General features: G+C 41.1%; 1 protein-coding gene across 4 annotated transcripts in view; it reads left to right on the forward strand.

Annotated features, from left to right (window-relative positions):
- LOC135219579 (uncharacterized) overlaps positions 1–12863 on the forward strand; it is a 331388-nt gene that overhangs the window by 105427 nt on the left and 213098 nt on the right. For all 4 annotated transcript variants that reach the window (XM_064256461.1, XM_064256463.1, XM_064256462.1 and 1 more), the window contains one exon: positions 12272–12369. In XM_064256461.1, the coding sequence (XP_064112531.1) occupies positions 12272–12301 (30 nt within the window). In that variant the 3' untranslated portion in view covers positions 12302–12369. The remainder of the gene's footprint in view (positions 1–12271; positions 12370–12863) is intronic.

A 12863-nucleotide genomic window follows, 5' to 3' on the forward strand; every position in this document is an offset into this window, starting at 1 on the left:
GGAAAAATACAGAGAAAAAGGAAAGGAACTACATCTAGTATTTATAGATCTTGAGAAAGCATATGATCGAGTGTTTAGGCAAGAAGTCTGGAGGTGCATGAGGGGAAAAAGGTGTCCCAGATGAATATGTGAAGATTGAAAATATGTATAGAGAAACAACAACACAGGTAAGAAGCTCAGTGGGAACAACAGAGAAGTTTAAGGTGAAAGTTGGACTCCACCAAGGTTCTGTCATGAGTCCCTATATATTTGATATGGTAATGGATGTGATAGTGGCTTGGAGTGTGTACCAGTAAGGAAGAAACAGACAGGAAATTGGAGTTGTGAAGTGTATTGGAGGACAGAGGGCTAAAGGTAAGCAGAGCAAAATCTGAATATATCTGAATGAATGGAGGAGACCAAGGGGGGAAGCATCAACTTGGATCAGGAAGAAGTAAAAAGAGCTACATTCTTTAAGTACCTTGGGTTGCGTGTCACTGATTTTGGAGGGATGGAGGAAGAAGCGAACCACAGAATACAATCTGCTTGGTGTAATTGGAGGAAAGCATCAGGTGTGCTTTGTGACAAAAGATTTAATGTAAAACTGAAGGAAATAATGTACAAGAGCATTTTCAGACTTGCTTTGATGTATAGATGTGAAACATGGGCTGTAAAGAAAGCACAAGAGAGAAGGATGGAAGTGGCAGAAATGATAATGTTACATTGGATGTGCGGCGGGACCAGCAGAGACAGGATAAGGGGTGACTTCATAAGAGGGATGGTGAAAGTTACAGAAATATCAAAGAAGCTGCAACAGAGATGATTGCAATGGTTTGGGCATGTTATGAGAGGAAAGGAGGATTCTGTATGTTAAAGAACCATGAACATTTTTGGTAGACCAAAAATGAGATGGAGAGACACCGTGAACAGTGACATGTGGTAGAGGAACGTGAATTATGTAATGGTGCATGATTGCAAAAGATGGAGAAGACGAATAAACAACGACCCCATATAAAAATGGGAAATCTGAAGGTAAAGAAAAAGTTCAGGAAACCTCCATAGGGTTTGCACTACTAAATGACTTTGACAACAGCTTCTCACTTAGCTTCACTATCCACTACAAACCAGTGCAGTATTTTTAAATAATCGATTTCAGTCTAGTACCCTAATACAGGCAGTCCCCGGTTATTGGTGGGGCTTCTGTTTCTTGGCAGTGTGCTGATAAGCAAAAACTGCCATTAATTGAAACTCGGTGATTAATGGCACTGAGTTTCAGTTAATGGTACCAATAACCAGTAATGGCACCTCTGGTAGGTATGTTATGGTGCCATGACTCTATTGTCAGCACTTTATGGTGCTGATAACTGAAACTTGGCCAGTTGAGTCTGCTGAGAACAGCCGGACTGCCTGTATCTGAAATGACGAGGTTCATTATACAGAAATGCTTCCTAATATGTGAAGAGTTCACGCAACCGTTTGTGACAGTGAGACAAACTTTTAGAATAGGTATATTGAGCAGCCTTTGTTGTTAAAATGAACCCTTGAAGTTGGAGACAACATTAATTTTCAATTAAATGCAATACTATAATGAAGCATAATAAACATAAAGACTACTGTGTGTACAGTGTGTGTGAGCATATGTTGAACCTGAGTGAGCATTTGTTGATGTGTTATGGTAATGTATTGTACTTGCTGTTGGCAAACTTAGTATGGCTAAACTAAAGCACACAGGCACCATTCATATAAAAATGCTTCGTACATTTCACATAAGTCATTATGCACCATGAATGTGTATGTATATTTATTAGCATCGGTGCCTTTCTAGCTAGCTACAGTTGAATACACTTAAGATGATGTTTGAAAAAGCAAGTAGTACTGTGCATAAAATCAATAAAAAAATAAGCAAATGCAACATTGCATAAGGGTGTGAAGAAAACTAAAACTATTTAAGATGCATTTAAAATGCATGTCTGTAAGTATGTTTGTGGTATGTGCATTATGATTGATTAATATAATACAAATTGTTTTGATAACATTTGAAGTCGTTTTGACATGTATTCATGAAGCTTATTTACAACAAAGTTGATTAGATATAACTATGAATCAATCTCTCTCTCTCTCTCTCTCTCTCTCTCTCTCTCTCTCTCTCTCTCTCTCTCTCTCTCTCTCTCATTTACAGAATAGTGATGGAAAGCAGAAATAAGTGTTGTGATTTGAAGATAGACAGTTGCCTAGTCAGAATAGATAAATAGACAGTTGCCTAATCAGAATATGTTGTGGTTGACTATTTTTTTTCCAGTACCTATGTAGTAAATATTTGTAAACAACATATTAAGACTGTTATGTTATTTTGAGGCAAGAAAAACTTTTAAAAAAACATGATAATTAGCCTGTGTTCATTAAATAACCAGTGATCGCAATAGTCTGTGCATGGTAACTAAGGATGATGCTAGTTTTAACAAGTATTTTGAATAGCCACTTTTTAGTCTGGCATCTGGTCTGTCCAGTTGATCTCAAACTATTGGAAAATTTCATAATTGTGTTTGTGATTTTTTTAAGGTATACCCATTCTCTTGGTTGCAATTTTCTTGTAGAATTTAATTCACTGATGAACTGTTTTAGTGATAGTTTCAGTTTTATGGTTTTTGATTGAATTATTTTTGCCTAATTACCCATGGTTTCCTGTACATAATTTACACATATACTCTACATTCATGTTTTGTACTGCACACATGAACATTTTCAGGGGCCTACATGACCTGTGTTTCTCCCATTACGGTAGGTGCATTTATCAAGTCTCCCCTGACTAAACTGCAAAGCTGTCTTGGAGAGCTCAGTTTTGTTTTCCTGTGTGGAATTGCCTGTCCACTGTAACTTTTTAATTTGTATTTCAATATCCTCCAAACACTTCAGCCATGAATTTATGCATTTTGTCAGTAAATCTCTTTAAAATTTCCTCTATTTTCTATTTTCCCTGCAAGTACCTGTGTCAGTTGCAGATTGTAATACATAGAGGGTTTATGAGAGCAGTATTCATTTGCTGTTTAATAATAAGATACTGGTATTTATTAGTGATGTACAACTTTTACCTCATTCATGGTGTAGTTTGCTTTTATTTTACCCAATTAACCCTTTAACGGAGATTGGACGTATTAAACGTCGATATAAATTGTCTGTTGGGTGCCGATTGGACATATGGTACGTCGATATAAAAAAGTTTTTTTTTTTAATTCGCGGAAAAACAGTTATAGGCCTACTAGGCAAAAACTATTGAAATATGCGCTATGGGGGATGCTGGGAGCTCACGGATCAAGGTGTTGTTTTGTTTTCAATCGTTACCCAGGTGCGCAAGCGCAAATTTCTTTCTTCTCGCACTAAAAAGTATCAGCGACATATATCGGACATTATTTCGTCACTTTGACATAATTTTTGCACCATTTTATATTAGCTGTTACATGGAGCATTACATATATATGAAAATGTGTGGAATTTCATGTAGAATACAACAAAAAACAACTCATAGTTGTAGCTTTTATCAGTTTTGAAATAATTTTTATATAAATAACGATAAGTGCCAAAATTTCAACCTTCGGTCAACTTTGACACTACCAAAATGGTCGAAAAACGCAATTGTAAGCTAAAAATCTTATATTCTAGTAATATTCAATTATTTACCTTCATTTTGCAACCAATTGGAAGTTTCTAGCACAATATTTCGATTTATGGTGAATTTATGAAAAAAACTTTCCTTACGTCCAAGCAGTAACTCTTCCGAAAAAATCATAATTTTTTTTGTAAGATTGTAGCAATGTTTGCACCATTTTAAATTAGCCGTTACATAAAGTTTTATATATGGAAATGTGCGCAATTTCATGTAGAGAATACAACAACAAACAACCCATGGTTGTAGCTTTTATCAGTTTTGAAGTATTTTTATATAAATAACGATAAGTGCCAAAATATCAACCTTCGGTCAACTTTGACTCGACTGAAATGGTCAAAAACCGCAATTGTAAGCTAAAACTCTTACATTCTAGTAACATTCAATCATATACCTTTATTTTGCAACAATGGGGAAGTCTCTAGCACAATATTTTGATTTATGGTGAATTTATGAAAAAAAAAAAAATTTCCTTAGGTCCGCGCGGTAAATCTTCCGAAAAAGATCAGACTTTTTTTTTTTGTCTGATTGTCGTAATGTTTGCATCATTTTAAATTAGCCATTACATAAAGTTTTATATATGAAAATGTGCGCAATTTCATGTAGAATAAAACTAAAAACAACCCATGGTTGTAGCTTTTATCAGTTTTGAAATATTTTCATATAAATAACGATGTGCCAAAATTTCAACCTCGGTCAACTTTGACTCGATTGAAATGGTAGAAGAACGCAATTGTAAGCTAAAAACTATTACATTCTAGTAATACTCAATCATTTACCTTTATTTTGCAACAAATTGGAAGTCTCTAGCACAATATTTCGATTTATGGTGAATTTATGAAATAAACTTTTCATACATTCAACTTCCCTGTCAGATATATACTTAGCTATAGACTCCGTCGTCCCCGACAGAAATTCGAATTTCGCGGCACACGCTACAGGTAGGTCAGGTGATCTACCAGCCTGCTGCTGGGTGGCAGGAATAGGAACCATTACTGTTCTAGAACCAGATTTTCTCTGTCGCCGCTACTAGTAACATCGTTGCTAGTTCCTCCTGACTTGACTTTCGTGTTTCATCGCCGTTGATCTTCTAGACTGATATTTTGGTGACGTATTGGATCTCTGGCCTGGCATACGCTTTTGTGGACTGTTTTTTGGATTTGTATTTGGGTTTTTCTCAGAATGTCTGACTCTAGTTTTTCGTTCAGAGTGTGTGTGGATGAAAGTTATAATGTGAGACTGCCGAAAGCTTCGGTAGACCCTCACACTACTTGTAAAAGATGTAGAGGGAATGAATGTTCACAATCGAATACATGTGATGAATGTAAGAATTTAAATGAGGAGGAATGGATGGTTCTTAACTCATATTTAAGAAAATTGGAAAGGGATAGAGTGCTAGAAAAGCCTCTTCCAAAAGTTTGAGTAGGTCGGTCTCTAACGAGCCAGTTAGTAGTCTAGTGCCTATCTCTAATGTAATTGCTTCCTCCCATACAGCTTTACCTTCTCAATTATCAGATTCTGCAAGTTCGACATCGGAAATTGCAAATTTGAAGGCTTCCCTTTTGAAAATGGAACGCAAATTGAAGGATTTAGAAGGTAAGCAAAGTGAAAGTGTTCCCAGTGAAGTGGAGGGTGCGTCTGATTTGCTCTGTCTCGCTCCCAGGTCTAGACCCCTTCCAAGCTCCCAAGCCCAGAGGAGAAGGAATGTCGAAAGCCGCAGGGAGGTTTCAGAGAATCCCCACCGGTCAGGCGTCCCCTCGGCAGGATCTGTAGTAGCATCCCAGACTGCCAAGGATAGCCGTTGGAAAGGCATCCTGAAACAGTGTTTTTCTTCATCCGATTCTTTTCAAAGAAGGGATGGAGTTTGGATAAGCTGTCGAGACCTTCTAAAGGATCGTGGAAGTCGCCAGCTTTGGACTCCAGCCCGGAAGATTTCCCGGAAGAATATCCACCGGAAAAGAAGAGAAAGGAAATATATTCATCAAATCCTCCTTCCCCTAGATCGGATACGGAGAAAGAAGACGCAGCTATGAAGATCCTAAGGGAAATGCAACAACAGATATCTTCGTTGGTTGGAGTTTTGAAGAAGGATCCTCCTAGGAGAAAGGATCGCTTCCTTCCCGTTAAAAAATCCCGTCCGGTGGAAGTCTCTGACAGCTCGGACGAGGCGCCTGCCAGGCACAAATCACCTACGAGGCGGGAGGATCCTACCAGTATTCACAAATACAGAAAGGCGCCTGAAACACCTACCAGGCGCCTGAGTCTCCGGCCTGGCGCCTGAGGCTCCTTCTATGCGCCTACCAGCCACGATAGACTGTCCAGGATTGATACATCATCCAAGTGCCAGGCTACAACCAGGCGCCATGAACCAGGATCTCCATCTTCATCGGACATGGAGTTAGAAGCGGACCTAGAGGCTCCTCTTTGGGACTTCTCGCAGGATCAGTTTTCGCCTGACAGGGTCTCTAGACGCCACACAGGCAGCCGTAGCCCTTGTCAGGATGTGGCTGAGTCTGTGAGAGGTTTTAAACATTCAAGACCTTCTCCTGATAGGGACGTAGTTGTTGCACAGGCGGCGTCGTTCTTATCAAGGATAGTATTAATGCAAGTAAAGGCAAAGGGCAAGATCGGCTTTCTCCTGGCAGGGACTCAAGACGTCGCACAGGTGGCCGTAGCCCTTGTCAGGTTAGAGTCGGTACTGCTAAGAGCCCCTCACCTAGCTTAGAGAGGAGTCCTCCTCCGGTTGTGCACTCTTTTCCTAATGTGGCCGGTCAAGATTTGGAAGATGTTTCAGACTCAGAAGCAAATAAGGGGCCAGGTCTTTTGGACTATAAGACCTTGGCAGCCCTCTTATTGAAAGAATTTGGAGAGTCTCCGAGTCCTGCTGCCCCTCCTTCTCCTCGGTCTTTATTCTCAAGGACGAAGACTTCAAAGTCTTCCTCTTTTTTGAAGATGCAGCCTACCATCTCAATGAAGAGGGCTTTGCAGGCTTTCGGGAATTGGCTTAAATCCAAAGAGGAGGCGGATAAGACCGTGTTTACCTGTCCCCCTTCCAGACTATCGGGAAGGAGAGGGATTTGGTATAACACGGGAGAAGCAATGGGACTCGCTCTTCCTGCTTCTGCAGACGCAGACTTCTCGACCTTAGTGGACTCGGCAAGAAGACACGCGCTTCCATCTGCTAAGACAAGCTGGACTTTGTCGGAAATGGACCATCTCCTCAAAGGAGTATTCCATGTCTTGGAAGTTTTTAACTTCCTAGACTGGTCCCTTGGGGCTTTGGCCAAGAAGACGCAAGACCCCGATTTCTTGGAACCCGAAGTCCTGCATAGTGTGCTCGCCTGTATGGATAAGGCGGTTCAAGATGGATCAGCAGAAGTGGCATCCCTTTTCGGGGCAGGAATTCTAAAGAAGAGAGCTGTCTTTAGCTCATTTTTAACGAAAGCAGTCTCTCCAGTTCAGAGGGCGTCTCTCTTATACGCCCCTCTGTCTAAACAGCTGTTCCCTTCTCAGTTAGTGAGGGATATTTCTCACTCGCTGACTGAGAAGGCAACACAGGACTTGCTAGTACAATCAGCTAAGAAGTCAAGACCAGCTGTTCCTGCCACGAAGAGGGAGCCAAGAAGTACTCAGCCGCCCTTTCGAGGGAGCTCATCAGGCCGAGCCCCTAGGAAAAGAGGAGTGGAAAGAAGAGGAAGGTCTTCTTCCATTAGAGCAACGAAGAAGTCCAAGTGAGATACCAGTCCTTCAAGCACCAGTGGGGGCCAGACTGCTGAAGTTTTCAGAAGCGTGGGCCTCGAGACAAGTAGATTCTTGGTCTCTGGAAGTAATCAAGAAAGGATATCTCATCCCCTTCAGAGACAGACCTCCATTGACGACGACACCGGGGGAGCTGTCAGCGAGGTACAAAGATCCTGAAAAAAAGGGAATCCCTGTTGGGTCTAGTACAGCAAATATTGGAGAAGGAGGCCATCGAGACAGTGCAGGATCCTCACTCCCGGGGCTTTTGCAATCGCCTTTTCTTAGTGCCAAAAGCTTCGGTAGGGTGGAGGCCTGTGCTGGACGTGAGCGCATTGAACCGCTTCGTGGAGAAGACAAAGTTCTCCATGGAGACTTCCAACTCGGTCCTTGCAGCTCTGCGTCCAGGAGATTGGATGGTCTCCCTCGACCTTCAGGACGCTTACTTTCACGTCCCCCTGCATCCTTCATTGAGAAAATATCTTCGGTTCATGGTGCAGGGAAGGATTTACCAATTCAGGGCTTTCGGCTTCGGCCTCTCGACGGCTCCTCAGGTGTTTATGGCATTGATGAGGAACGTAGCAAGATGGCTACATCTGAAGGGGTGAGAATATCACTCTACTTGGACAACTGGCTCATAAGAGCGAAGTCAATACAGCAGTGTTTTGGAGGACTTGGTTGGAACAACTCTGATCTAGTGAAATCTCTAGGATTGCTCGTGAACCTCGAGAAATCCCAGACAATCCCCAGCCAGGACATTGTCTATCTGGGGATTCAGATGGATTCTCGGGGTTTTCGAGCATTTCCATCCCAAGAAAGGATTGCTCGAGGATTGGAGAAGATCTCGGCCTTCCTAGAGAAAGAGCGAAGCTAAAGCAGCGAGGGGAATGGCTCAGTATTCTGGGCACCCTTTCGTCGCTAGAGCAGTTCGTTTCTCTAGGGAGGCTGCACATGAGACCTCTGCAGTTCTACATGAGGAGAATGTGGAACAGGAAGACAGGAGAACTGGCAGATTCTTTTCCTATACAGGAAAACATCAAGAACCACATGCAATGGTGGTTAGAACCTCTGAGAAAGAACGAGGGAGTGTCCTTGTCTCTGCAGAACCCTCGCCTAGTGTTGTTCTCCGACGCCTCGGAAACAGGATGGGGAGCAACACTAGGGACGAAAGAAGTGTCAGGCATCTGGACAAGAGAACAGATGTCCTGGCACATAAATGCGAAAGAGCTTCTAGTCATTCATTTGGCTCTGAGACATTTCGAAGAGGATGTCAGAGGCGTGGTGGTCCAGGTCAACTCAGACAACACCACGGCTCTGGCATATATCAGAAAGCAGGGGGGGACACACTCTTTCTCCCTTTACGAGTTAGCAAGAGCTCTATTAATCTGGGCGGAGGAACGAAAGACAGTACTCCTAACAAGATTCGTTCAAGGAGGAAGGAATATAAGGGCAGACAGACTGAGCAGGAAGAACCAGGTCCTTCCTACAGAATGGACCCTTCATTCAGAAGTCTGCCAGAAGCTGTGTTGGTCTCTGTGGGGGAAAACCTCAAGTAGATCTGTTTGCGACGTTCCTCTCCAGAAGGATGGAGAATTCTGCTCGTCTTAGGGGAGGATCCCAGAGCCCTAGCAATCGATGCCCTTCTCATGGATTGGTCGGGCATAGATGCATACGCTTTTCCCCGTTCAAGATACTGGGGGAAGTGATAAGAAAGTTCATGTCCTCGGAAGGAACGAGGATGACACTAATCGCTCCCTTTTGGCCCGCTCGAGAATGGTTCACAGTGGTACTGGAATGGACGGTGGACTTCCCCAGATCTCTTCCTGAAAGGACAGATCTGCTCAGACTACCCCACTTCGAGAGGTATCACAAAAACATCCATGCTCTCGCCCTGACTGCCTTTCGACTATCGAAAGATTGGTCAGAGCGAGAGGCTTTTCTCGCAAAGCTGCAAAAGCAATTGCAAGAGCATGAAGATCCTCTACCATGCAGATCTACCAATCGAAGATGGTGTAAGGCGAAGAAGCTGTCCTCCTCCGATACCTCTGTGACCGAAATTGCCGATTTCCTTCTATATCTGAGAGAGGAATCTCAATTGGCAGTATCTACGATAAAGGGGTATAGAAGCATGTTATCTGCTGTGTTCAGGAACAGGGGCCTGAACATAGAGGATAACAAAGACCTTCATGACTTGATACGATCATTTGAAACATCAAAATCGAAGACTTCACTTACCCCTAGCTGGAACCTGGACGTGGTTCTTAAATACCCCACATCAGAGAAGTTTGAGCCTCCTAATCAAGCATCCTTCAGAGACATTACGAGGAAATGTATTTTTCTAATGGCTCTCGCTACGGCCAAAAGAGTCAGTGAATTGCAGGCTCTAGACTCGAGAGTGGGCTTTAGAGGAGACTCTGCAGTGGTATCTTTCCGGCCTTTATTTTTAGCAAAGAATGAAAATCCTTCGAGACCTTGGCCCAGGAGTTTTGAAGTTGAAGGACTTTCTCAACTTGTGGGAAAGGAACTTGAGAGATCATTATGTCCGGTTAGAGCCTTACTTAAAATTTTACCTGCAGAGGAAGAAACAGCTGCAAGGTTGCAATCAAAGTCTCTGGTGTGCGGTTAAGGACCCTAAGAGACCGATGTCAAAAAATGCCTTAGCCGTTTTCGTTAGAAACGTGATTACTGAGGCACACATGAAATGCAAAAGTGAATCCTTTGCAGCATTGAGAGTAAAAGCGCACGAGGTACGTGCAGTTGCTACATCGATATCTTTCAACAAGAACATGTCTATTAAAAACATCTTAGCAGCTACGTACTGGAGGTGCAACTCGGCGTTTGCTTCCCATTATTTAAAAGATGTTAAGGGTAACATACGAGAGATGCGGTCTCTCGGTGGGTCCGTATGTATCAGCGGATACAGTGCTGGGTGAAGGAAATAAGACTTTTTTTCGCTTTGGTCCTTAATTTTTCTTTAATTTTGTTTAATTTTGATTTTAAAATAAATTGGTGTTGAATTTTAGGTTGTTTGAAAGGTGGTTGGGGATAACTCCTTTCAATCTTAGTACTAATCCACAGTTAGGATCGGTGATCGGGATCGGTTGTTGTTCTCCCTTTGGTTTATGCCATTAGGCATAGGTGTATTGTCATATAAGTGGATAAGACCCATTGACAAAGGCCATCAGGTTCTGTCGAGTAAGTGGATAAGACCCCATTGACAGTCCTCACAAGAGCTCTTAGCCATAGGTCACATCCTCGCTGAGGCTCTTGAGGCGAAGCAGACTTCTAAGAAGTAGCTATGAAATCTTCCGCCAAAACAGGTAGGAACCAGGGTATTTTTATTTTTTATTACCTACAAAACGTATGTTGTTACCTGTCTAATCAGTAATTAGCTGTCTCTTACCCTCCGCCAAAGGTGCCAATCAGCTAAGTATATATCTGACAGGGAAGTTGAATGTATGAAAATGGTATTGTTATTGTACAATAAAGTTTCATACATACTTACCTGGCAGATATATACAATTAAATGGCCCACCCAGCCTCCCATCAGGAGACAGGTGGAAGAGAAAATCTGGTTCTAGAACGGTAATGGTTCCTATTCCTGCCACCCAGCGGCAGGCCGGTAGATCACCTGACCTACCTGTAGCATGTGCCGCGAAATTTGAATTTCTGTCGGGGACGACGGAGTCTATAGCTAAGTATATATCTGCCAGGTAAGTATGTATGAAACTTTATTGTACAATAACAATATCATTTTTCCTTATGTCCACGTGGTAACGTAACTTCGAAATAACTGCGCAATTTCATGTAGAATACAACTAAAAACAACCTATGGTTGTAGCTTTTATCAGTTTTGAAATATTTTCATATAAATAATTATAAATAGAAAAAATTCGTCCTTCGGTCAACTTTAACTCGACCGAAATGGTCAAAAACTGCAATTGTAAGCTACAACACTTACAGTCTAGTAATATTCAATCAATTAGCTTCATTTTGCAACAAACAGGAAGTCTCTAGCACAATATTTCGATTTATGGTGAATTTTTTAAAACAGCGTTACGAATTCATGCATCATTTTGTAATAATATTTCTGTCTGTGTTGCCTTGATTCGTTTTTTACAATGTGTTATATACCAAAATGATTGCAAAATTAGTGCACAATACAATGAAAAAAATGAACTCTTTAGCTTTAATTGTTTTGCTTACAGCGCGATTTGTATACAATTATATATAAAAAAAATTTCGCGCTGTCATATATCCCAATATTTATACGTATATGATAATGATATATTTTCATTTCTGATGGTTGCATACTAAACTTCAGGCAATGACAAAAAAAGGAGCCAAAAATGACATCTTAATCTTGAATACTAAGCGTGCTGTGATTTTTGGAAAAAAAAACATTTGAAAAAAACATTTTTTATGCTTCGGTGCTCACTCCCGAACGCCGCCGGCATATGGGAGATGATTTTTTAAATACCGCTTCGGCGTTTAAGGGTTAATATTTGCATCATTTCATAGGTCATTATGTCCTCAAGGTAACTCATTTTCTACCTCATAATTTGTGCATTTGCTACCACATGATGGTCCTTCTCAACTTTTCCCCATTTGTTACTCCTGCACATAACAGATATTGAAAAGCCATTGTTTATATTACTCAGTCTTAGGCATCCTAGTGGCACTATCAGTTATCCAGAATACAGTCTTGGCCTTACCCCTTGAAAGCATGGAGAGCAATTATGTCAGAAAAATTAGTATATGTGGAAGTAGGATAGCCCAGAAAGTCATGTAGATAGGTCTTAGTTGAAGACCCAGATCAGAAGGGATTGCAGAAAGTGCACATGAGTCAAGAAAACTTATTTTACTTCACATTGGAGCTTTGATTTTTCTTAGGCTCACGAATATGAGGCTACAGGAACCTGAAACTAGAGCCAAGGCAGGGACAACTCCAGCAGAAGCCTCTGTGCAGCCTTGCACATCACATCGTCTACGTAAGTAGCTTTTGTGTCTAAACATTCTCATCTTTGGTACTAGTCAACACGAGATTGTCATTTATATTTTATCAGTAGTTATAGGATGTAATAATTGAATCATGAATTCAAGCTTAGGTACATTTTCTTTATAGTGATAAGAAGTCTTTATTTCTTATTAATCCTCAATAAATAAATAGCTTGTTTTTATGGTACCAAAAATCTGTCATTGCACAGGAACTTGATTTTATAAAAGAAAGGCAATGCCTTCCCAGTTTCCATAGCTTTATGGTTGCTATTACAGCAATGAGTGCTGTAAATATAAGTATCTCCAAATAAAATTGCAGTGCATAAAAATGGATTTTTTTACCAATTATATGGTAGTTCACATTGTTTGATGTGAACTATCATGGAACTGAGTAATTGTAATACTAGCTACTTGGGAACTCTATCACTATTTCTCCATTAGTTTCAATTTCATTAATTACCTTAAATTGATAACAATAGTCCTTTAC

Source organism: Macrobrachium nipponense, chromosome 1 (assembly GCF_015104395.2).
Source record: "Macrobrachium nipponense isolate FS-2020 chromosome 1, ASM1510439v2, whole genome shotgun sequence".
Taxonomy (NCBI): domain Eukaryota; kingdom Metazoa; phylum Arthropoda; class Malacostraca; order Decapoda; family Palaemonidae; genus Macrobrachium; species Macrobrachium nipponense.